Below are 25,365 nucleotides of genomic sequence, written 5' to 3'. Positions count from 1 at the left end.
TACAAAAAATACAAAAATTAGCAAAGCGTGGTGGCACACGCTTGCAGTCCCAGCTATTCGGGAGGCTGAGGTGGGAGGATCTCTTGAACCTGGGAAGCATAGGTTGCAGTGAGCCAAGATTGTTTCAATGCACTCCAGCCTGGGAGACAGAGCAAGTCCCTGTCTCAAAAACAAAAAAACAGGTCGGGCGCGGTGGCTCACGCCTGTAATCCCAGAACTTTGGGAGGCCGAGGCGGGTGGATCACGAGGTCAGGAGATCGAGACCATCCTGGCTAACACGGTGAAACCCCGTCTCTACTAAAAAATACAAAAATTAGCCGGACGCGGTGGCGGGCGCCTGTAGTTCCAGCTACTCGGGAGGCTGAGGCAGGAGAATGGCGTGAACCCTGGAGGCGGAGCTTGCAGTGAGCCGAGATCCCACCACTGCACTCCAGCCTGGCGAAAGAGCGAGACTCTGTCTCAAAAACAAAAACAAAAACAAAAAAACAACCAAGTAATACCAATTTCACCTCTGTAATTCCCCTCACATTATATCACCTCCACAGAGTTCCAACCGTCACTATTCTATATCAGACATATCTACCTAGGAGATTCTTAAAGACTGTGGTCTTCCTGTTTCTATTACTTTTCCATTAAATCTTACTCATTGCTGCTAAGGAGAATTCTGATTCTATTACACACTTTTTACTCAAAATCTTCAAAGGTTCACAAACAAATTCTGATCTTCAAAATCTACAATCCACCCGCTTTCTGGGCCCAAGTCCTATTCAGGACCTACCTCCTACTACTTCTCAAAAAAGATAAAAACCCTTCATGAAACCTACATATGCAGAAAAATTGGGCTTTTTAGCTATTTCTCTAACACTTTGCGCCTTCCCACCTCTAAGCCTTTCATGATTCCCTGAACAAACCTAGAGCACAGGCCACGCACACCAGAGAAGTAAAGGAGAAGGCTGACGGGCTAGAATGGACCTTCTTGTGAAGGGCCTTGAAGGCTGTCACAGAGTTTAAATTTCATCTTGGAAGCAGTAGAAACCAATGGAGACTAAGTCAGGGGCATGCCATCATCTTATCTCTACTTCAGAAGTGTCACTCTGGCTGTAGTGTAAGGGATCTAACAATTAGGAGAGCAACAGAGGAAGACAATTCAGAGAATCAATTTAAAACAGGTGTAGTAGTCTGGACAATAAATAATTAGGGCCTCAATTAAGTCAGGGACAACCAGAATGCGCAAAGGATGTAGAATCTAACAGGCTGTGGGTAGTGAGAGAGAAGAATGAGTCAAATAAATATCACTTTCAGATTTCTGGTCTGGACAGCCTTCCGGAGATTTAAAACACCGTCACAGGAATTTTCTGTAGTTAAAGAAATATTTTTTATCTTCATCCAGGTGACGATTACACGGTTTATATATTTGCTAAATTTCATCAAGCTTTACCCTTACGTTTTGTCCATTTCCCTGATTGTTAATTGTACCTCAACAAAGAACTGTTAGCACTAACAACAAAAGCCTTCATTGTTCCTAGACATAAAATATCTTTCAGTCATTGCTAAATACATAGCAAATAGTCATTTTTAACATAAAAATCTCCAGGTTCCTAACAATCTATCAACAATCTAAAGTTGTGATGAGATCTAATGAGTTCTAATAAGAGCTCATAGTCCACAACTTCAAAAGGACAGAAAAGCAGGTAACAAAGTTACCTGCTTAAATACGAAATCTATTTGCGAAGTAAATGCCCACGCAAAAAGTATTTATCGTAGCCCAGTAAAAGCCTAGTCGTGTACAGTGCTGTCGATGCGGTAAAAATGTCTGCCCACACGCTCCTTTCAAGTAACTTGGGAAAAGATCATACGCGCACAAAGAACTAAAATACAGAATGACAGGAGTCGAGGAAATGTTGGAAACGCGAAGCAATAAGCAATCCAACTAGTATCACTTCTGACTGAAGTAATCAGGGCAGGCTCCCTTGAAGTGGCGGGATGTGGTGCCCAATCACTAACGTCCTGGAGGGTTGTTCCCGCTCCAGGGGCTCGAACCCTCTGATGGTAGTGCAGGGGAAGCCGTCGCTGGCCCAAACACAACCATTCCCTCAGCCGAGGTCCCCCAGCCCTTCCAATGCCCGCGGGGCAGCGCTGACCGCACGTGGGGCCGCGCCAGGCCTGGCCCGGCGGCCACCTCAACTCCCGCCTCTTCTCACGACCCCAAGAAGCCGCTCGCCCGCTAGCCCGCTCGGCGCTCTGCCTCACCGTGACTCCCGACCCATGCTGCCGACCGCGGGAATACTGGTGCCCTTGAGTACCACGCACAGGCGAACCGGACAAACGAGGAGGCTGCGCTGCCCTCAACGCCCGGCAAAGACCAGCGCTAAACACTAGCAGCACCTACAGCTGTGGCGGCCATCCCAGCGCGGCCAACGAAAACAGGACGTGCTGGCGCCGGCAGCCGAAGGAAGAGAAAAGCCGACCGGAAGCTGCCGCTCTTCCACAGCGCCCCACCTCGACTGGAGGGCGCACAGCGCCGGCCCCATCGAAAGGTGATGCCTTCGCCCCGCCCAGTCTTCCCGGCCCCCGCACCACGCCCGGCTGATTAGTGCGATGGAGCGCAGCGCGTCAGCCTCGCCGGCCCGTGAGGGTGTTTCGCGCCAGAGCCAAAGAGGCGTCCTGGGCAGGCTGATGTCTGCCTTAATTTGCGCTAAATAATGCGGCAACTTTCTCCGTACACGCTCTTTATTCATGTATACATTCACTCATTTATTTATGTTGTCATATGCCAGGCTTGTGCTAGATCCTGGGGAGCTCACAGTCTATCCCGGGAAACAGATCACTAAAGCCAGCACAGTGGCTCACGCCTGAAATCCCAGCACTTTGGGAGGCTGAGGCGGGAGGATCTATTGAGCCCAGGAATTCAAGACCTGGGCGACGTAGCCCTCGTCTCTGCAAAGAAAATAGTAATAATAATAGACTTGACTAAAAACACAAGCAGATGTAATACAGCAAGGAGAGTCCACCATTGGAGAGGGATTCAGAAAAAACGTTTCCCTTGGAAGTGAACTCGGAGGTGAGATTTGAAGACCCGGTAGGTGTTAACCTAGTAGAGAACAAAGAGCGAAAAATACTTTGGCAAAAGATTAGTTCTCAACATTGCTTGCACTGGGAAGCTTAAAAATAAAACAAAAAAACAAAAAAAGGGCCAGCCATGGTGGCGCATGCCTATAATCCCAGCACTTTGGGAGGCCGAGGCAGGAGGATGGCTTGAGCCCAGGAGTTCAAGACCTACCTGGGCAACATAGCGAGACCCTCTACAAAAAATAAGCAAAATAATTAGCCAGGTGTGCTGGCACGCCTGTGGTTCTAGCTACTTGGGAGGCTGAGGTGAGAGGATCATTTGAGCCAGGGAGGCTGAGGCAAGAAGATTACTTGAGCCCAGGAGTTTGAGGCTGCAGTGAGCTATGATGACTCCAGCCTGGGTAGCACAGAGAAATCTCATCTCTAAAATATTAATAAATAAAATAGAAGCCTGGGTTCCACCCCTATGTTCTGATTTAATTGGCCTGGAGTGCTTCTTGTGCACTGGGAATTTTTAAGCTTCCCAGGTAATTCTGAAGTACAGTCAAGATTGAGAACATTATTCGAGAGTTTGGGCACCAAAAAAATGTATATGTATTGTCTCATGCAACACACACAGAAATGTTGAATTTTTTTTTTTTTTTTTTTTTTTTGAGACGGAGTTTCGCTTTTGTTGCCCAGGCTGGAGTGCAATGGTGCGAGCTCAGCTCACCACAACCTCCACCTCCTGGGTTCAAGCGATTCTCCTGCCTCAGCCTCCCAAGTAGCTGGGATTACAGGCATGCACCACCACCCCAGCTAATTTTGTATTTTTAGTAGAGATGGGGTTTCTCCATGTTGGTCAGGCTGGTCTTGAACTCTCGACCTCAGGAGACCTGCCCGCCTCGGCCTCCCAAAGTGCTGGGATTACAGGCATGAGCCACCGCGCCCGGCCATGTTGAGTTGTTTTTGCAAAAAGCTATAATGGAGTTGGAGAAAGGCTCACATTTTTACTTTACTTGCCTCTGTACTATTTTACTTTCTTACACCTAAAGATGATGGAAAAGTTCTGTATCTTGATTTTAGTGGTCATTGAATAGATTTGCACATTTTTCAAAATTCACTGAACTGTACCCTTTAACTGTACATGACTTATTGTATGTAAATTTTACCTCAACATAGTTGATTAAAAAAAAAAAAAGCAAACCAACGAGTGACACTCCAAAATGAGTTTATGCTCCCCACGCCCCCCGTGGCTTGCTGCCCACCTGTGGTAGCTGTGAGAAGCATTGAAGAGGGATAGAGACTGGAGGGTCTGGCAGTCCATGCCAAGGGTAAGAAGGCCTGAGCTAATTAATGAGTGACAGGATGGACACCAAGGAGGGTTAGGAATCCTCCTGTAAATTGTTTGGATGTGGGCTGCAGGTAGGGAATGTGGATTTCAGCCTAAAAGACATAGAAAACCACCAGTGGCTTAAACAATGAAGACTGAGAAGTGATCAGATTCTGGGTGTATTCTGGAAGCAGCTCTCAAAGCGCCAATAGATAAACTGGATGTGAGCTATGACGGAAAGGAAGGAATAAAAGATGACTGCCAGGTTTTCAACAGAGCTATTGTGGACTGTGGTGAATTTGTGGAGATGAGAAAAGCATGGGAGCAACAGATTTAGTGGAGGAAATAGAGAAAGTCATTGAGTTTGTTTCAGTCATGTGATATTTGAGGTGCCTACTAGACATCCAGGAAATAACAGCTACAAATAGAGGGAGGAGAGATATGGGTCCTCAGCATTTTATAGAATGTATAATACACAGTATTTGAAGCCATGGAACTGGATGAGGCCATGCAGAAGTGAATGGAAATAAGTCCTTAATTTTTGAAATTAACACAATTTGAATATTGCTTAGAATCACAGGATTAGGGCCAGATGCAGTGGCTCATGACTGTCATCCCAGCACTTTAGGAGGCTGAGGCGGGTGGATCACATGAGGGCAGGACTTCAAGGCCAGCCTTGCCAACATGGTGAAATTCTGTCTCTACTAAAAATACAAAAATTAGCTGGGTGTGGTGGTGCGTGCTAATCCCAGCTACTCAGGAGGCTGAGGCATGAGAATCACTTGAAACCGGGAGACAGAGGTTGCAGTGAGCCAAGATCGCGCCACTGCACTCCAGCCTGTGCGACAGAGCGAGACTCTGTCTCAAAAAATAATAATAAAAAGAATCATGGGATTAATGTTATAGATTTTTAAAATCACAAACTCAAACTTCTTGATTTTAAGTAACAAAACTGAGACTCAGGAAACATATTTCGTCCTAGATCACTAACCTTGTTGGAATCTAACCTGGAACTAGAGTCCAGAGATCTGACACTTAGGCCAGAGCTGTCTTCAAGATACTTTATTTCCAACTCCCCTTTAAGACAACACATTAACAAGACAATTCTAACTGGCTTAAATATTTCTTATATATATAATATATATTCTATATTAATATTACATTAATATAATATATATAGAATATATATTTTTTATATATATATATATATTTTTTTTTTTTTTTGAGACAGGGCCTGGTTCTGTTGCCCAGGCTGGAGTGCAGTACTGTGATCTCGGCTCACTGCAGCCTCCTCCCAGGTTCAAGCGAATCTTGTGCCTCAACTTCCCAAGTAGCTAGTAGCTGGGACTACAGGCATACACCACCCCACCAGCTAACTTTTGTATTTTTCATAGAGAGGGTTTCGCCATGTTGCCCAAGCTGGTCTCAAACTCCTGGACTTCTGGTCTCAAGCGATCTGCCTCTCTTGGCCTCCCAAAGTGCTGGGATTACAGGTGTGCACCACCCCCACTCTGCCACAATATATTTATAGTAAATTCACATCAAGTCTGTCCTGGAGGAAGGTTTTTTTTCTTTTCTTTTTTTTGAGACGGAGTTTCACTCTTGTTGCCCAGGCTGGAGTGCAATGGTGCGATCTCGACTCACTGCAACCTTGCCTCCTAGGTTCAAGCGAATTCTCCTGCCTCAGCCTCCCAAATAGCTGGGATTACAGGCATGAGCCACCACTCCCAGCTAATTTTGTATGTTTAGTAGAGACGGGGTTTCTCCATGTTGGTCAGGCTGGTCACGAACTCCCGATCTCAGGTGATCTGCTGCCTCGGCCTCCCAAAGTGCTGGGATTACAGGTGTGAGGCTGGAAGATTTTATCTATTTAGATAGGTGAAAGAAATGACTATAGTCTGTGTTCTAATACATCACTTTCAGTAAACTAACCTGTTTTCCAAAGCAGCAGATTTTGACTGTGACTTGACTTACTAACCCAGTATTGAATATCTAATAACCCTCTTGCTGTTTTTAGTGCCAACTGTGATGACACATGTCCATTTACACAACTAATTGAACTAAAAAAACTACTAGGTTATATGGTCAAGATGTCACCTCTAAACAACCATCCTTGTCCCTCTAGTTTTAATCCATATACTTTTTTTTTTTTTTTTTTGAGACAGAGTCTCACTCTGTTGTCCAGGCTGGAGTGCAGTGGCACGATCTCAGTTCACTGCAACCTCTGCCTCCCGGGTTCAAGTGATTCTCATGCCTCAGCCTCTTGAGTAGCTGGGATTACAGACGCGCCCGCCACCACACCTGGCTAACTTTTTTTTGTTTTGGTTTGGTTTTTTTAGTAGAGACAGGGTTTCACCATGTTGGCCAGGCTGGTCTCAAACTCCTGACCTCAAGTGATCCACCCGCCTCGGCCTCCCAAAGTGCTGGCATTACAGGCATGAGTCATGGTGCCCAGCCAGTCCATATACATTTCAAAACCCAGAAATTTCCAAATAAAAAACGTTTTAAACTATTCCAAACACTAAGAAACTTCAATTCCCAGGCCAGGCGCAGTGGTTTTCGCTTGTAATCCCAGCACTTTGGGAGGCCAAGGTGGGTGGATCACATGAGGCCAGGAGTTTGAGACCAGCCTGGCCAACATGGTGAAACCTGTCTCTACTAAAAATACAAAAAATTAGCCAGATGTGGTGGCATGCATCTGTAATCCCAGCTACTCGGGAAGCTGAGGCATGAGAATCGCTTGAACCAGCCCGGGGGGCGGGCAGAGGTTGCAGTAAGCTGAGACTGACATCACTGCACTCCAGCCTGGGCGACAGAGACTCTGTTCTGAAAAAAACAAAACAAAAATTAGCCAGGGGTGGTGGCACATGCCTGTGGTCCCAGCTACTTGCAAGGCTGAGGTGGGAAGATTGCTTGGGCCTGGGAAAGCAAGGCTGCAGTGAGCCCTGATCATGCCACTGCACTCCAACAGGGGCAACATAGTGAGACCTTGTCTCAAAAAAAAGAAACTTTCAGGTCGGCTGCAGTAGCTCACACATTTTTTTTTTTTTTGAGACAGAGTCTTGCTCTGTCGCCCAGGCTTGAGTGCAGTGGCATGATCTTGGCTCACTGCAAGCTCCGCCTCCCAGGTTCATGCCATTCTCCTGCCTCAGCCTCCCGAGTAGCTGGGACTACAGGTGCCTGCCACCATGCCTGGCTAATTTTTTGTATTTTTAGTAGAGACGGGGTTTCACCGTGTTAGCCAGGATGGTCTCGATCTCCTGACCTCATGATCTGCCCGCCTCGGCTTCCCAAAGTGCTGGAATTACAGGCGTGAGCCACCACGCCCGGCCTCACACTTTTAATCTCAGCAAATTGGGAGGCTGAGATGGGCAGATCACTTGAGGTCAGGAGTTTGAGACCTGCCTGGCCAACATGGTGAAACCGCCATCTCTACTAAAAATACAAAAATTAGCCAGGCATGGTGGCAATGCCTGTAATCCCAGCTACTCACTACTCAGGAGGCTGAGGCATGAGCATTGCTTGAACCTGAGAGGCAGAGGTTGTACATCATGCCACTGCACTCCAGCCTGGGCGACAGAGTGAAACTGTCAAACAAAACACAACAAAACAGGCCGGTCGCAGTGGCTTACGCCTGTAATCCCAGCACTTTGGGAGGCCGAGGCAGGCGGATCACCTGAGCTTTGGAGTTCGAGACCAGCCTGACCAACATGGAGAAACCCCGTCTCTACTAAAAATACAAAATTAGCTGGGCGTGGTGGTGCATGCCTGTAAACTCAGCTACTCGGGAGGCTGAGGCAGGAGAATTGCTTGAACCCGGGAGGCAGAGGCTGCAGTGAGCCGAGATTGTGCCATTGCACTCCAGCCTGGGCAACAAGAACGAAACTCTGTCTCAGAAAAAAAAAACAACACAAACAAACAAAAAAACCTTTCATTTCTACTTGATATTATTCAACAAATCAAGCAAATGATCAGGGAGATGCCTATCAGTTAAAGACAAAAAATGGCACCAATAGATGCAGATATCTTATAACTGTCTTCAAAATATAAATTTGATAATGATCTACAATTACTAAAATTTTGCATGCGTCAGCTGGCTAAATGATTTTTTTTTTTTAAGAAACAAAAGTAGGCCAGGCACAATGGCTCATACCTGTAATCCTAGCATTTTGGGAGGCCAAGGCAGGAGGACTGCTTGAGCCCAGTTTGAGACCAGCCTGGGTAACATGGCAAGATCCTGTCTCTACAAAAAATCAAAAAATTAGCCAGGCATTAATGGCCCCAGTTACTTGGGAGGCTGAGACAGGAGGATTGCTTGAGCCCAGGTCAATCAAGGCTCCAGTGAGCCATGATTGTGCTACCACTACACTCCAGCCTGGACAACAGCGGTAAACACTGTTTGGAAAAAAAAAAAAAGCAGCAAAAGAGTAAACATGTGCAATGTGCAATTGAAGACCACTAGTATCTTCTCAGCGATTAAGGAAGTGACAACTTTAAGGATGATTTACAACCCTTTAGATACTAGATTCATTATGGAATCAGGAAAAATGTGTGCTTATAATCTTTCACCCAAATCAGAAGAATAGACTTAAATTATTCTTCATTACCCTGGTTCAAAATGAAATGACAGAAATCAAGACTTAAAGAGTAATTTTTAAAAAAGTGTATGTGTTTTTAATGTCACAAGGATTAAACAAATTAGACTATACAAAAATCTATAAGGAAATGTAACACCAAGTGACATTAACACTTTAGTCTTATATTCTTTTAAGAAGACAACCCAACAAAATATGGCAGTTACTGAGTTAGTTAAAAGGATATTTATAAGGCCAGGTGCAGTGGCTCACGCCTGTAATCCCAGCACTTTGGGAGGCCGAGGTGGGCAGATCACCTGAGGTCAGAAGTTCGAGACCAGCCTGACCAACATGGAGAAACCCTGTCTTTACTAAAAAATACAAAAATTAGCTGGGCATGGTGGTGCATGCCTGTAATCCCAGCTACTTGGGAGGCTGAGGCAGGAGAATCCCTTGAACCAGGAAGGTGGAGGTTGCGGTGAGCCGAGATGGCGCCATTGCACTCTAGCCTGGGCAACAAGAGCGAAACTCTGTCTCAAAAAAATAAAAACAATGTTTATAATAACTCATCTAGACCATATTTGGGGGGAAAAAGGACATTTATGCTATTGGGTTGCATGCCTCAATTCTTCACATCCCATTTTGTTTTTGCTTGCTTAAAACATAATTCTAAAAAGTGAAACTCAAATGTAAAAAGTTCCAATTCTGAGTTTGGTATACAGCAATAAAAATTTTATAAATACCTTCCAATTTCACATGTATGAATCTTTTCTTTGATTAAATACTTGTGCTGGAGTAAAAATTAAGATACTAACTCAACAAGAAAAGTTACAATGTGCAGAGTTAACATTAGACAATTCAGTTTCTTTCATTTTATTTTTCAGATGACTTCATTTCTCAGGACAGAATGACACAAACACAAGAAGCAGTCTCTAGGGCTGGCTGAGACCACATTTATCTGTTCTCCTAAAAGCACTAGCTCAGCTCCCAAAAGAAGAATTACAAATCTGAGAAGTTAGAGGAAAGGTACAGAATAGGAATTCTGATTAACAAGAAAAATCAATTAATGACATTGGTACTCTATTCTTCATATCAGTAATAATACAAACTCAGCCCTTTTAAATCAGAGAATCTGCCATTCTATTTCTAATAAAGTAGCTTTACAACCCCTAAAGTAAAAGAATTACATGAAGGTGTAAACCAATTTGCCTCCTTTAGAGACACTGCAATATAGAAGAGGATTTTTTTTTTTTTTTGTAAGCTTCTCCTTCTCAGTTCTACAGGCTTCATGGTACTTCAGAGCCCCAATAATCAAGCAGTTCATGACAAAAGATAAAAGTGAAAAAGTAGACACAGAGATCTGTGAAGACTTCGCCCATTTTGCTATAGGTATCCATTGATCGATTTATCACTTCGGCAGGAATTCCCGACAATAGAAGTGCAGCTGTTAGTACTGTTGTCTTTATCTTCTTTTCACTCTGTGTAGAGAAAGACTCAAATTAATCTTCAAAGTTTCAGCAGACTACATTAAGCTCTATACAAACATGATCAGTACTGCTGTTTTTAACCGAAATGATTTAAAAACTGTTAATGATGTTTCAAAACAATCAGTAAGATACCAACATTTACTGAGCATATAATATGTAACTCATCAATCTGCTAGGCAATAGCAGACATCAGTCTTGCTTTTTTTTTTTTTTTTGAGACGGAGTCTCGCTCTGTTGCCCAGGTTGGAGTGCAATGGCACGATCTCGGCTCACTGCAACCTCTGCCTCCCGGGTTCAAGCAATTCTCCTGCCTCAGCCTCCTGAGTAGCTGGGATTACAGGTGCTTGCCACCATGCCCGGCTAATTTTTGTATTTTTAGTAGAGACAGGATTTCACCATGTTGGTCAGGCTGGTCTCAAACTCCTGACCTCGTGATCTGCCCGCCTCGGCCTCCCAAAGTGTCAGGATTACAGGTGTGAGCCACTGCACCTGGCCCAGTCTTGTTATTAAAAGTTTTTAAAAAGTGTTATCTTGGAAGTATGACATAAATAACAATTTATGATATATACAACAGTACAATATAAAAACAAGAAAAATATTACTAGACAGGACATAAATAACTGCTAAATGACTGACATGGATAATGTGTGACATAGGAGCTCACAGGAGATATAAATTACTCCAGTGTTTTATGTAAATAAAGCACAAGGAGGACTTCAGAGGAAGTAAAATTAAAAACAGGCCTTCAGGCCAAGTGCAGTGGCTCATGCCTCTAATCCCAGCACTTTGGGATGCCGAGGCTGGGTGATGGCTTGAGTTTAGGAGTTTAAGACCACTCTGGGCAACATAGGGAGACTCTGTCTCTACAACAAATACAAAAATTAGCTGAGCATGAGCCTGTAGTCCCATCTACTCAGGAGGCTGAGGTGGGAGGATCTCTTAAGAGGCTGAGGCTGCACTGAACTGAGACTGCACCACCGCACTCCAGCCCACGTGACAAAGTGAGACCCCCCCCCCGTCTCCAAAAACAACAACTAAAAACAGACCTTCAAAGAAGAGCAGGATTTAGACTGGCAGAAGTGAAAGTTTTTTGAAGCGTTAAGTCTCAGGACAAGTTAGAGGCAGAAGAATGCTTGGAGAACAATGAGTAATTTGTAACAGACTTATAGGAATGTAGGGCCCTAATTGTTATGCAAAGGAATCCACACTTGATTACACATCCAATAGGGTATCACTGAACAATTCAGTATACTTCTGGTGGAAGAGAGAACATTTACTTATTAATTTTCTAGTCTCATTTTTTTAAGAGATTAAAAGCTGAATTTTTCTTTATTATCACAAAATCCAATCATACAGTTTAAAATATTTTTAAATATAAAAACCTATAGTTGGCCGGGTGCGGCAGCTCATGCCTGTAATCCCAGCACTTTGGGAGGTCGAGGTGGGTGGATCACAAGGTCAGGAGTTCAAGACCAGCCTGGCCAATATGGTGAAACCTCGTCTCTACTAAAAATACAAAAAAATTAGCCAGGCGTGGTGGCACATGCCTGTAATCCCAGCTACTTGGGAGCCTGAGGCAGGAGAATTGCTTGAATCTGGGAGGCAGAGGCTGCAGTGAGCCGAGATCGTGCCACTGCACTCCAGCCTGGGTGACAGAGCAAAGCTCCATCTGAAAAAAAAAAAAAAAAAAACCTATAGTTACCTAAAAGAAATGAAAGCTTATGCTCACAAAAAGGCTCATACAAGAAAGCTCTTAGTTTTAGTCATAATAACCCCAAAACTGAAAACAACCAGGATGTCCATCTACAGGAGACTAGATAAATGGATATAGTCATACAATGTAGCATTACTGAGCCAAGAAAAAAAAAGGAATTAACTACTGATTTATCCAACAACATGGATAAATCTCAAAAATATCATGCGGAATAAAAGAAGGCTTGCACAAAAAAGTAAAATCAAGAATGATCCCACTTACATGGATTACTATGCCAGACACAACTAATCTATCGTGGGAAAAAGTTCTTTGGGGTATAGGGACTGGGACTGCCTGGAAAGGAGCATGAAAGAAACTCCTGGGGTGACAGTGAAGTTATAAACCTTGAAAGAGGTATGGGTTTCACAGGATAACAAACGTATTAAATGGTACAATTAAGACAAGCATTTCAAGCAATCAATTAATTACACTGGTACCCTACTCTTCATATTAGAACTAATTTTTTTTTTTTGAGATGTAGTCTTGCTCTGTCAACCAGGCTGGAGTGCAATGGCAGGATCTCGGCCCACTGCAACCTCCGCCTTCTGGGTTCAAGCGATTCTCCCACCTCAGCCTCCCCGGTAGCTGGGATTATAGGTACCCACCATCATGCCCGGCAAATTTTTGTAGAGATGGGGTTTCACCATGTTGGCCACACTGGTCTTGAACTCCTGACTTCAGGTGATCCGCCCATCTCAGCCTCCCAAAGTGCTGGGATTACAGGTGTGAACCACTGCACCCGGCCTCAGAACTAATTTTACCTTAAAATTTTACCTAAAAAAGGCCAGGTGCGGTGGCTCACACCTGTAATCCCAGCACTTTGGGAAGCGGAGGTGGGCGAATCACAAGGTCAAGAGACAGAGACCAGAGACCAGCTAATTCTAGCACTTTAGGAGGCCGAGGTGGGCAGATAATCAGGTCAGGAGATCAAGGCTGTCTTGGCCAACATGGTGAAACCCCGTCTCTACTAAAATACAAAAAAATTAGCCAGGTGTGGTGGCACATGCCTGTAATCCCAGCTACTTGGGAGGCTGAGGCAGGGGAATCACTTGAACCTGGGAGGCGGAGGTTGTGGTGAGCTGAGATCTCGCTACTGCACTCCAGCCTGGCGAAAGAGCAAGACTCCATCTCAAAAAAAAAAAAAAAAGAGAGAGACCATCCTGGTCAGCATGGTGAAACCCCGTCTCTACTAAAATTACAAAAATTAGCTGGGCTTGGTGGCGCATGCCTGTAGTCCCAGCTATTCGGGAGGCTGAGGTGGAAGAATCGCTTGAACCTGGGAGGTGGAGGTTGCAGTGAGCCAAGATTGTGCCACTGCACTCCTGCCTGGTGACAGAGCGAGACTCCGTCTCAAAAAAAAAAAAAAAAAAAAAAATGCCGAGCATGGTGGCTCATGCCTGTAATCCCAGCACTTTGGGGGGCCGAGGCAGGCGGATCATGAGGTCAGGAGATCGAGACCATCCTGGCTAACACGGTGAAACCCCGTCTCTACTAAAAATACAAAAAAAAATTAGCCGGCCGTGGTGGCGGGCGCCTGTAGTCCCAGCTACTTGGGAGGCTGAGGTAGGAGAATGGTGTGAACCCAGAAGGCGGAGCTTGCAGTGAGCCGAGATGGCACTCCAGCCTGGGTGACAGAGCAAGCCTCGTCTCAGAAAAAAAAAATTACCTAAAGAACCTTAAAACAGTAAATTGTAAGTCAGTGTTATGTAAGAGGGGTGAGGTATACCGATGTGTACACCTACAACATACTTTGAAATGCATCAAGAAAAATTTGATGGAAAAACTTTACAGAGATTATCTTGGGTTTGAAAAATAAAAGAAAACCTGATAGATACATAATATAATAAGATGTTAATTGTAGAATCTAGGTCATTGGTATTATATAAATGGGTGTTCACGGCACAATTCTTTCAACTTTTGTGTTTATTTATTTTTGAGATGGAGTCTTGCTCTGTCGCCCAGGCTGGAGTGCAGTGGCGCTGTCTTGGCTCACTGTAAACCTCTGCCACCCGGGTTCCAGCAATTCTCCTGCCTCAGACACTGAGTAGCTGGGATTACAGGTCTGTACCCACCATGCCAAGCTAATTTTTGTATTTTCAGTAGACATAGCGTTTCACCATGTTGGCCAGGTTGGTCAAGAACTCCCAGCCTCAGGTGATCTGCCCACCATGGCCTTCCAAAGTGCTGGGATTACAGGCGTGAGGCACCACGCCTGGCCAACTTTTGTGTTTAAAAACTGCTATAACAGGCCAGGTGCAGTGGCTCACACCTGTAATCCCAGCACTTTGGAAGGCCCAGGTGGGCAGATCACCTGAGGCTGGGAGTTCCAGACCAGACTGACCAACACGGTGACACCTCGTCTCTACTAAAAATACAAAAATTAAGTGGGTGTGGTCACTCACACCTGTAGTCACACCTACTTGGCAGGCTGAGGCAGGAGAATGAACACAGGAGGCGGAGGCTGCAGTGAGCTGAGATCGTGCCACTGCACTTCAGCCTGGGCGACAGAGTGATACTCTGTCTCAAAAACAAACAAGCAAAAAAAACCCTGCTATAACAAAATGCTGTTTTGTTGGGAGAATATATAAAGTCTCCCTTTTCTCTCTTCCATTTACATAGTACCCATATATACATCTCTATCACACACATAAGTATTGTTAATAATTTCATGTATAGTCTTTCAGTTTGTTTATGCATATATAAGCAAAATCAAATAATACATTATTTTTTCTTTTCAAAAAGAAATTAGTATAGATTCTATAGATTCTATTCTGAATTTTGTTTTTTTTTTCTCTTAATATTTCTTGGAGAGCTTACCATTGTCAGTACATTGAGAGCATCTTCATTCTGAATAGATACGTTATATTTTTTTTTTTTTTTTGAGACGGAGTTTTGCTTTGTTGCCCAGGCTGAAGTGCAATGGTGCGATCTCGGCTCACCACAACCTCCACCTCCTGGGTTCAAGTGATTCCCCTGCCTCAGCCTCCTGAGTAGCTGGGATTACAGGCATGTGCCACCATGCCTGGCTAATTTTGAATTTGTAGTAGAGACGGGGTTTCTCCATGTTGGTCAGGCTGGTCTCGAACTCCCGACCTCAGCTGATCCGCCCACCTCGGCCTCCCGAAGTGCTGGGATTACAGGCATGAGCCACCGTGCCTGGCCAATTTTTTTTTTAATGTAGTCACTCAGTGGACATTTAGGTTCCAAACTTTGCTACTGCAAAACTACAATCAATGTTTCAAAGGTGATTTTCTTTTTTTTTTTTTTGAGACAGTCTCGCTCTGTTGCCCAGGCTGGAGTGCAATGGCACAGTCTGGGCTCACTGCAACCTCCACCTCCCAGTTTCAAGTGATTCTCCCTGCCTCAGCCTCCCAAGTAGCTGGGATTACAGGCACCCACAACCATGCCTGGGTAATTTTTATATTTTTAGTAGAGATGGGGTTTCGCCATGTTGGCCAGGCCGGTCTCGAGCTCCTGACCTCAGGTGATCCACCCGCCTCAGCCTCCGAAAGTGCTGGGATTAGGGCGTGAGCCACGGTGCCCAGCCTCAAAGGTGAATTTCTTTTTTTTTTTTTTTTTTTTTTTTTTTGAGGAGTCTCGCTCTGTCGCCCAGGCTGCTGGAGTGCAGTGGCGCAATCTCGGCTCACTGCAAGCTCCGCCTCCCAGGTTCACGCCATTCTCCTGCCTCAGCCTCCCGAGTAGCTGGGACTACAGGTGCCTGCCACCACGCCCGGCTAATTTTTGTATTTTTAGTAGAGATGGGGTTTCACCCTGTCAGCCAGGATGGTCTCGATCTCTTGACCTCGTGATCCACCTGCCTCGGCCTCCCTAAGTGCTGGGATTACAGGCGTGAGCCACCGTGCCCCGCCTCAAAGGTGAATTTCTAAACAAATGCTTAATTAAAATTACAATGTTATTTACTCTTTTACTTCTTATATTTGACCTATTTGACCCTTCAAAAATACAAATGCTTCAAATCCATTAAAATCATACACAGGTCTGTCAGCCCATTAAATATAACACGCAGACAGCCAAGTAGCAATTTTTTCAGCAAAAAGCTCCCACAAAATTCGATCACACTAGTTAGGCTATCGTCTATGTCAGGCAAGCCAAGCCTCATAAAACTGTATATATCTGTAGTCAAGTAGGCCAGGTAAACATTGACTCTCAACATCATTCTGTTCTGTAATATTGGCCAAATATTTATTGCAAATATCAGGCCCTCAACACTGAAGATAAAGTGCACTGCTATTAAGTGTCCAATATGAAGTACAATGAGATAATCAAATCCATTTTTTAATTAATTTCCTTTATAATAGACAAAATGAATTACTAAATTTACTAATTAAATTTAATACTTTGCTTAAACAAGTACTATTCACACTTTTTCATGAAGGACCTCAATCCACAGTATTTTTGTAAAACAGAATAACAATGTTATGGCAATGTCAAATTGCTATAAAAGTTTCTAATTACTCTTTTTTTTTTTGGAGACAGAGTCTCACTCTGTCACCCAGACTGGAGCAGTGCGGTGGCACAATCTTGGCTCACTGCAACCTCTGCCTCCTGGGTTGGAGCAATTCTCCTGCCTCAGCCTCCTGAGTAGCTGGAATTACAGGTGTGCGTCACCATACCTGGCTAATTTTTGTATTTTTAGCAGAGATGGGGTTGCACCATGTTGGCCAGGCTGGTCTTGAACTCCTGACCTCAGGTGATCCACCCACCTCAGCCTCTTAGAGTGTGGGGATTACAGGCATGAGCCACTGCGCCCGGCCAATTACTCATTTTTTGAACTTAATGTATAACAAACACAAACACATAGTTTGGAGATAAGTGGGCAAACCACACTTTGAGTAGCACTGATCCAGACCATAAGCAGGACTAACATTTTTAAGTTCCTTCAATTAGCTAGTCATAAATCAATCCAAACACATCATCGAAATTTAGAAAAAAAATTAATTTACCTTGGGAAAATATTTGTATAATCCCATGTACGCAAGTTGTAAAGTAAGAAATGGAGCAAATATGGACTGTGAAGATAGAAGATAAAATTAAATATTTCCAACATAATCATTCAAATCACAATAAATCAAACAGCAGCTAGAAAATTCCAAGCAAAAGCTGTAAGAAAATGTTGTTATTATTATTTTTTGAGACGGAGTCTTCCTCTGTCACCCAGGCTGAGTGCAGTGGCACGATCTTGGTTCATGGCAACATCCACCTCCCAGATTCAAGCGATGCTCGTGCCTCAGCCTTCTGAGTAGATGGGATTACAGGCGCCCGCCACCACACCTGGCTAATTTTTGTATTTTTAGTAGAGACAGGGTTTCACCATGTTGGCCAGTATGGTCTAGAACTCCTGACCTCGTGATCCACCCACCTCGGCCTCCCAACATGCTGGGATTACAGGTATGAGACACCGCGCCTGGCAATTGCTTTTTTTTTTTAAGATGGAGTCTCGCTCTGTCGCCCAGGCTGGAGTGCAGTGGCTCAATCTCAGCTCACTGCAACCCCTGCCTCCCCAGTCCAAGCAATTCTCCTGCCTCAGCCTCCCATAAAATAGTAATTTTAATGGTTAAAAGTAATCTTTTTTCTGCAGAAGGGTGAAGAAAATAAAATATTTGATTTCCTAACATAAAATATGTTTCTCAAGTCATACAATTCTTTCATATTCTTTTAGCGTCCCCAAAACTGTCTTCTCTCATAAAAACTTATCTTTTAAATTATTTAAAGTATTAAATGGTGACAGATGTTTAACACAGTAACACAGATGCGGTAACATCTCGGTCACCCAGAGGGAATTAATTGATATCCAGGAAGCATACAGAAAAGGCCCAGCACTCAAAATACATGGCATTCTTCCAGCTATGCAGAAGGCTGAGGCAGGAGGACTGCTTGAGCCCAGAAGTTCTAGTCCAGCCTGGACACCATAGCAAGATCCTATCTCTAAAACAACAACAACAAAAAAACTAAATGCTTGGCTGGGTGCGGCGGCTCATGCCTGTAATCCCAGCACTTTGGGAGGCAGAGTTGGGTAGATCATGAGGTCAGGAGATGGAGACTATCCTGGCTAACACGGTGAAACCCCATCTCTACTAAAAATACAAAAAATTAGCCGTGCGTGGTGGCACATGCCTGTAGTCCCAGCTACTCGGGAGGCTAAGGCAGGAGAATCGCTTGAACCCAGGAGGTGGAGGTTGCAGTGAGCCAAGATCGCACCACTGCACTCCAGCCTGGCGAAAGAAACTCCACCTCAAAAAAAAAAGATTTACAAAAACTGTTTTGCTTAATGATATAAACTTTAATTATCTGGATATTTATGTGCCTGGTACATATACTTAAAATGTCTACTGAATGGAAAAACTTCAGAGCAAGACACTGAACTATGAGCTATGCTTTTCTGCATTCTTTAATATACTATAAAACAAAATGACTACATCATGGTACAACCAAAATGGACTCATTATGATATATTAGGAAATGCTGAAATGTCTTCTGAACCATAGGAAGATTACCTCATATTCAGGACCAGAGGAACTGCATTTTACTATTTCAAATTATTTGAAAATTGATAATATACAGTATATATATGTAAAGCACTTAACCCTTTGGTTAAGGACTGAAACTGCCAGGGTTTAATCCCAGCACCGCTTAGTAGCTGTGTGACCTTGGGCAAATGATTTAACCTCTCTGAGTCTTCATTTCCCAATGGATTCACATAATACCAAGCTCATAAGAATAAGGATTAGATGAATTAATATATGCAAAACAATGAGAAAGGTCCATAGAATGAAAAATGGGTTTTAGTACAGTCATCCCTCAGTATCAGCAGAGGACTGGTACCAGGTTCCTCCTGATACCAAAATCCATAGATGCTCAAGTCCCTTATGTAAAACGGCACAGTAAATATAACCTACTCACTTCCTCCCATATACTTTAAATCATTTCTAGATTTTTTATGCCTAATGCAATGTAAATAGTTGTTATACTGTTTTTATTTGTATTATTTACTATTTGTTATTGTTGTATTATTTTTCCCCCAAATATATACACATACATATATTTTCGAGACGGGGTCTCACTCTGTCACCCAGGCTGGAGTGCAGTGCCGTTATCCTGGCTCACTGCAACCTCCGCCTCCCGGGTTCAAGCGATTCTCCTGCCTCAGCCTCCCAAGTAACTGGGATTACAGGCGTGCACCACCACACCCGGCTAAATCCAAATATTTTCAATCCACAATTGGTTGAATCCACATAGGGTGCAGAACCAACTGATATGGAGGGCCAGCAGTAATTATTAGGCTCTGTATTTAACCAGAACACTTCATTCTATGAGATGAATAGCAAAGTTAATAATATATCTTCAAACAGCCACATGGATCTGGTAGATATTAATACTGGCAATGACTTCTATGGATCAAAAGCACTCATAATTATTAACATTTTGCATTTTCCATTAAGTTAGTTAATAATTTACAGATCTTTTCTTACCAAGTATTTGCAAACAAAAGCTCTGACTCCAAGAGCAAGAAGTGCACATCCCACCAATCTAAATATTCGAAAAGAGTCAAATTCTTCTGTTGTATTTCCATCCTCTTGACTGGGTTTTTCACTAATCAGCTGTTTCCTTAGCTTCATTGCTTCTTCGAATCTGGAAAGGTACTGCTCTAGGCCATGGCGGGAACCCCTCTGGACTGAGTCCGCTGTCAGGTCCCCTCTGTTCCGCTGCCGGAGCTCAAGGTTGACATCATTACTGCACTCAGGTGGTTTAATGAACGAGTCCAATTTGTCTCCCAGTTGGGTCCCCTTTACCTCGGCCACACCACCCTGCTGGTCAGTTGTTCCTGTACTGACTGAATCACCCAGCACTACTCGCTTTGAAACGGAAGGAACGCTGAGGGAGTTCAGTTTATCACTGTCCTGCTGCTTTGATTTTGTTTGACTTTCTTCTTCTGAGAAAAGAAATGTAAAAGCCTTATGTATTTATTCCATATTGGCAAACACCTTACATGTTTATGTTTTAAAATATGCTGTTGCAGCTAGAACTCAGCAGCCTCTGAATCAAAATAAATAAATACCGATTCTGCATTAAAGAAAAGCTGGTTTCGGCCAAGTAACATGGCTCATGCCTGTAATCCCAACACTTTGGGAGGCTGAGGCGGACGGATCATGAGGTCAAGAGATTGAGACCATCCTAGCCAACATGGTGAAACCCCGTCTCTACTAAAAATACAAAAATTAGCTGGGTGTGGTGGCGTGTGTCTGTAGTCCCAGCTGCCTATAGTCCCAGCTACTCTGGCTGAGGCAGGAGAATCACTTGAAACCCGGGGGGCGGAGGTTGCAGAGATTGCGCCACTGCACTCCATCTGCATCTGCCTGGCGACAGAGCGAGACTCCATCTCAAAACAAAAAAAAGAAAAAAGCTGGATTCTTCCTCTACACCCTCAAAATATATCACCCAAAATGAATATTCTGCAGAGGAAATAACCCAAACTTTGTGGGTAGGAGATAAGATTAGTAGACAAACTGGGAAAGATATTCAGAGATGGAGCAAGCTGAAAAGACCAACTTTTTATGGATAATATATCCCAGATGTATGATTGCATTGCCTGCCTTAGCTTATTTGGTTAAAAATATAAAATCAGTAAAGCCTTTTAAAATCTATATTTTAAAATTAGATTTCTGAATCCAGTGCCCTATGAGCATAGGGTGTGGCATATCCCACAGCTACTGTTTATGTAGTCAGGCAGCCATTAGTAAGCACTTCAGCAGTTTTAAGACACTACTCTGGGGTTTTGTTTTTGTTTTCGTTTTAAAAAAAAGGCCAGGCACAATGGCTCACACCTGTAATCCTGTAAGCCCAGCACTTTTGGAAGCCAAGGCTGGTGGATCACTTGAGCCCAGAAGTTCGAGACCAGCTTAGGAAACATAGTGAGACCCCCCCCCCCCGCCATCTCCACACACACAATTTTTTTTTAAATTAGCCAGGCATGGTGGTGTACACCTGTGGTCCTAGCTACTCCGGAGGCTGAGGTAGCAGGATTGCTTAAGCCCGGGAGTTTGAGGCTGCAGTAAGCTATGATCATGCCACTGCACTCCAGCCTGGCCTACAGAGGGAGACCCTGTCTCAAAAAATAAAACAACCTTTAAAGACATAAAATTTTCAAAGCAAAAGAACAAAATATAGAAAGTACCTCAGGTAAGATCATAAATAATGCTTTAAGAATAAATAGCCCGATAGAAAAATGTTTCTTCTATTGTTCTAGAAGAATTTGAAATGGTTTTCTTACCTCTCATTTGAACTGTCTAAAAGTTCAGAGCTATACACCTAAAGCCTTACAGAACAAAAGTCACAAAGATATAAGGAGCTTGCGACCAGTGACTAAAGGCCAATTACTAAAGGAAACACTGGAAACTTAGATAACACTAGGGCGCGCTAATTGCTCAATTATACTCACGTGAAATAAATTTTTTTTAAAGAAAATCATTGGACATGTGTTTGGGGGAGGAAGGAGGCGCTCTCCTTAGAAATGCAGCTCCAGACATCAATCACAACAATATCCCCTGATGAGGAGAGGAAACTCTCAGGTGTGCACTTCGCACTTGCTGGGTCTCTGAAGAATGCTCACTCTCACTTTTCCCACCTTTTCTAGCCGGCCCGTAGGTGACAGTGTTGAGGGCACTGAACACAAACACTAGGATACGAGCACAAGAGTCCCTGATACACGTAGGATGAACTAGCGGGCAGTTCAGTAAAGACAGGCTGATGTGGGCAGACAAGAGTTACACAGCAAAAGGCAAAAGAAGGTAGACGCTAGAGAAGGCACTGTAAGGAAAAGCACTTGGAATCTTAAGAAGGAAAGCCATCTTCCTAAGGGGAGCAGTAGACACGACAGTCTGGGGGATAGAACGTGCGCCCTTCAAGAAAGGCGAGGAGTGGCTAAGGAAAAAAGGGGCTGTTCAACGTAACTGGGAAGAGGGAGTGAGAGCTCTGCAGGCAGGGTGGGGAAAATCTCACGGCGAGGCCCCGGGAAAATTGGGGGGAGCGACTAGGAACATCCTGGGGTTCAGGGATGAGAACTTGGGATATCACCGAAGGGGCGGGACAGAGAGGAAGTCAAAGACCAAGGCTTGGTCAAAAAGGTCAGAGGAGTGGAGGTGGGAGAGGGAAGAATGACCCTGAAGATTCAAGGTGATGGGCGGGAGACTGAGGGGAAATCGACGCTCTTACCCGCGCCGCTCCCGGGCCTGTGAAAGCCCATGATCCGGTTGATGCGCTGTTCCGAGTTCATGAGCAGCTTTCTCCGACGCAGCTCGGCCCGACGCTGGGAAGCCGACAGACCTGAGCCCGCTGGGACCCCCGGCCTCTCCCCGCCGTCGGTAGCGACGGCCATCGACTCCATCCCCCCGTCCACAGTCTGGGAGGGGTGGCAGTGGCGGTGATGTTGGCCGCCGCTGCGAGGGCGATGACTAGAGGCCGGGCCGCAGGGCGCGCGTCCCCTTCCCACTATAGACCCGCCCCCGAGCGCGGTCCCGGAGCCTGTGAGCTAAGCACTCACGCACCGCCCCACGCGACCAAGCGCGAGGCTCTGGCCGCCATCTTGAGTGAGGGCAGCGCTGGAAGCTCTGGTGCCTCCCCAACTCTTCTGGCCCTCACCCAACAGCCCCCTCTGCTGTTCACTCGGAGGTGAAGAAAACCAGCACCCAGGGCCGGGAGTGGTGGCTCACGCCTGTAATCCTAGCACTTTGGAAGGCCGAGGCGGGCGGATCACGAGGTCACGATTTCGAGAGTAGCCTGGCCAACATGGTGACCCCCTCCCCCCTCCCCCCACCCGTCTCTACTAAAAATACAAAAACTTAGCCGGGCGTGGTGGCGCGCGCCTGTAATCCCAGCTACTCGGGAGGCTGAGGCAGGAGAATCTCTTGGACCCAGGAGGCGGAGGTTGCTGTGAGCCGAGATCGCGCCACTGTACTCCAGCCTGGGCTACAGAGCGAGACTCTGTCTCGAGAAAAAAAAAAGAAAGAAAGAAAGAAAACCAAACCGGGAGTGGGAAAGGGATGGCAGTAAATAGGTCAGCCTAGATTTGGTGCCAGGAAGCAAAATGGAGGTCGCAGCGGCAGTCGCTTGTTTACAGACCCGCGGCCTCGCCTGTAGGCAATGGGAATACGTAACCCTGGGAGCCGCGCTTAAAGGGAGCCTTACGCTGGGATTTGTTCTTGGTGCCTGTTCCTCATCCTTAACTTCTCTACGCCGAAGTATACGGCTGATGTGTTCCTAGGCTTTCCTCGCGTTTTGTGCGTTTTTATTCAAATTAGAATTTCCCATTGAAACCTTTCGTGCACATTCTATCTAAATTGCCAACACTCCCCATTCCCCTTCACCTTGTTTTTTCTCCTTGTCGTTCATGACCACCTCGCATGCTATTATTTTTTCTCCTTGCCATTTATGACCACCTCGCATGCTAAAGATGCTCCAGCCTGGGCGACAGAACGAGACTCCGTCTCAAAAAAAAAAAAAAAAAAAAAAAAAAGGAAAAGGAAAGAAAAAAACAAAAAGGCCGGGAGCGGTGGCTCACGTCTGTAATCCTAACTTTGGGAGGCTGAGGCAGGCGGATCACCTGAGGTCAGGAGTTCGAGACCAGCCTGGCCAATATGGCAAAACCCCGTCTCTTCTAAAAATACAAAAATTAGCCGGACCTGGTGGCATGCACCTGTAATCCCAGCTACTTGGGAGGCTGAGGCAGGAGAATCGCTTGAACCTGGGAGGCAGAAATTGCAGTGAGCCGAGATCATGCCACTGCACTCCAGCCTGGGCGACAGAGGGAGACTCCGTCTCAAAAATACATATATAAAAGAAAGAAATAAAATAAAATCAGAACAAATGACTGGGCGCGGTGGCTCATGCCTGTAATTCCAGCACTTTGTGAGGGCTGAGATGGGTGGATTACTTGAGGCCAGGAATTCGAGACCAGTCTGGCCAACGTGGCAAAACCCTGACTGTACTAAAAATACAAAAATTAGTCGGGCTTGGTGGCGTGTGCCTGTGGTCCCAGCTACTTGGGAGGCTAAGGTGGGAGCATCACCTGATCCTGGGGAGGTTGAAGCTGCAGTGAGCAATGATCGGGCCACTGCACTCCAGACTGGGTGACACAGTGAGACCCCATCTCAAAAAAGTTTTTTCAGAAAAAAATAATATATTTGCTATATTGTAATGGATCCAGTCTGGATTATAGTCATCATTAATAGCAATACAGTCATAAAATATAATTTTAAGTATGTTTTCAGGCAGGAAGGAGCCACAAAGGCAAAAGAGCTTAGGGCCCTTGAAAGTCATAATGCAGCCTTGGCATTCAGTAATGACTTACTAAGTGAATGATTAGATGAATGAAGGAATTGAATCCATCAACCCTTGCTAACAGGGAGCATGGCCAGTTCACACCTGAGGCTGCGGAGGGTTTTGAAGCAGCTTACTGGGTGGGCCCCCTGCAACTAAGCCTGCCACACAATCACCCTCAAAATAAGGAAGTGGGTGAAATACCACTTAGAAGATAATAAAATACTATATTTATATTAATACTGAAAAAGAAGTGAAAACAAAAGAAACTTCGGTTTGGATTCAACAACATAAGGAGCTCAAAGAATATACAGACTGAACTTTCACCCTTGATTGGATGAAAGTTAAATCCCAGGGACATCCACTAGTTAATAATTTTAAAGTATTAGAGGAAGTTCTTCTGCATATCTGCACAGACATAGATCTCTGAGCCCTAGACTGTTCCTTAAAACAATTTTACACACAACTGAAAATAATGGAAATAACTGTCAAATACTAACAAATGTGCAGAATTTGATGAGGCACAGCCCTGATCAATCAAGACGGTTCCAGAAAGGGTTTGAGGAGCTAAATTAGAATTATAGTGTTATATTCAATGATATAAGCATCAAGCAAATTATTTCCAAGTAATATTTCATTCCTCCTTGAAACTGAGGAAGCCGTATAACTGAACTTGAACAGAATTATAAAAAATGTCTGGGCTGGCATTTGGGAGGTCCAGGCAGGAGGATCACTTGTGGCAAGGAGCTCAAGACTGACCTGGGCAACATAGTGAGACCCCCTTCTCTATTTAAAAACAAAAGAGATTGGGAGGCCAGGCGCGGTGGCTCACGCCTT

General features: G+C 44.7%; 2 protein-coding genes across 5 annotated transcripts in view; both read right to left on the bottom strand.

Moving 5' to 3' along the window:
- Positions 1 to 2,600, bottom strand: part of DDX46 (DEAD-box helicase 46) — a 71,979-nt gene extending 69,379 nt beyond the window's left edge. Inside the window, exon 1 of one of the 3 annotated variants that reach the window (XR_010157010.1) lies at positions 2,251 to 2,600. Coding sequence is in view for 2 of the 3 variants with exons in the window: in XM_517939.7 (XP_517939.3) it covers positions 2,251 to 2,267 (17 nt within the window). In the remaining variant the exon portion in view is untranslated. The remainder of the gene's footprint in view (positions 1 to 2,250) is intronic. The other 2 variants (XM_517939.7, XM_009449681.5) reach the window with 2 other exon arrangements.
- A 7,198-nt stretch (positions 2,601 to 9,798) lies between these two features.
- Positions 9,799 to 23,454, bottom strand: CAMLG (calcium modulating ligand). Of its 2 annotated transcripts, XM_518170.8 has the most exons (4): positions 22,426 to 23,454; positions 19,686 to 20,146; positions 17,160 to 17,225; positions 9,799 to 10,433 (listed from the first exon to the last, which is right to left on the bottom strand). In XM_518170.8, the coding sequence occupies exons 1-4, from the start codon at positions 22,595 to 22,597 to the stop codon at positions 10,242 to 10,244; spliced, it is 891 nt and encodes a 296-aa protein (XP_518170.2). In that variant the 5' UTR covers positions 22,598 to 23,454; the 3' UTR covers positions 9,799 to 10,241. The 2 variants fall into 2 exon arrangements, with proteins under 2 accessions (XP_518170.2, XP_009447955.1); XM_009449680.5 differs by lacking the exon at positions 17,160 to 17,225 and having other exon boundaries at positions 22,426 to 22,718.
- Between the last annotated feature and the right edge of the window lie 1,911 nt (positions 23,455 to 25,365).

Source organism: Pan troglodytes, chromosome 4 (genome assembly GCF_028858775.2).
Source record: "Pan troglodytes isolate AG18354 chromosome 4, NHGRI_mPanTro3-v2.0_pri, whole genome shotgun sequence".
Lineage (NCBI taxonomy): Eukaryota > Metazoa > Chordata > Mammalia > Primates > Hominidae > Pan > Pan troglodytes.
The sequence above is the reverse complement of the archived record's forward strand: the minus strand, read 5'-3'. Positions and strand labels throughout refer to the sequence as shown.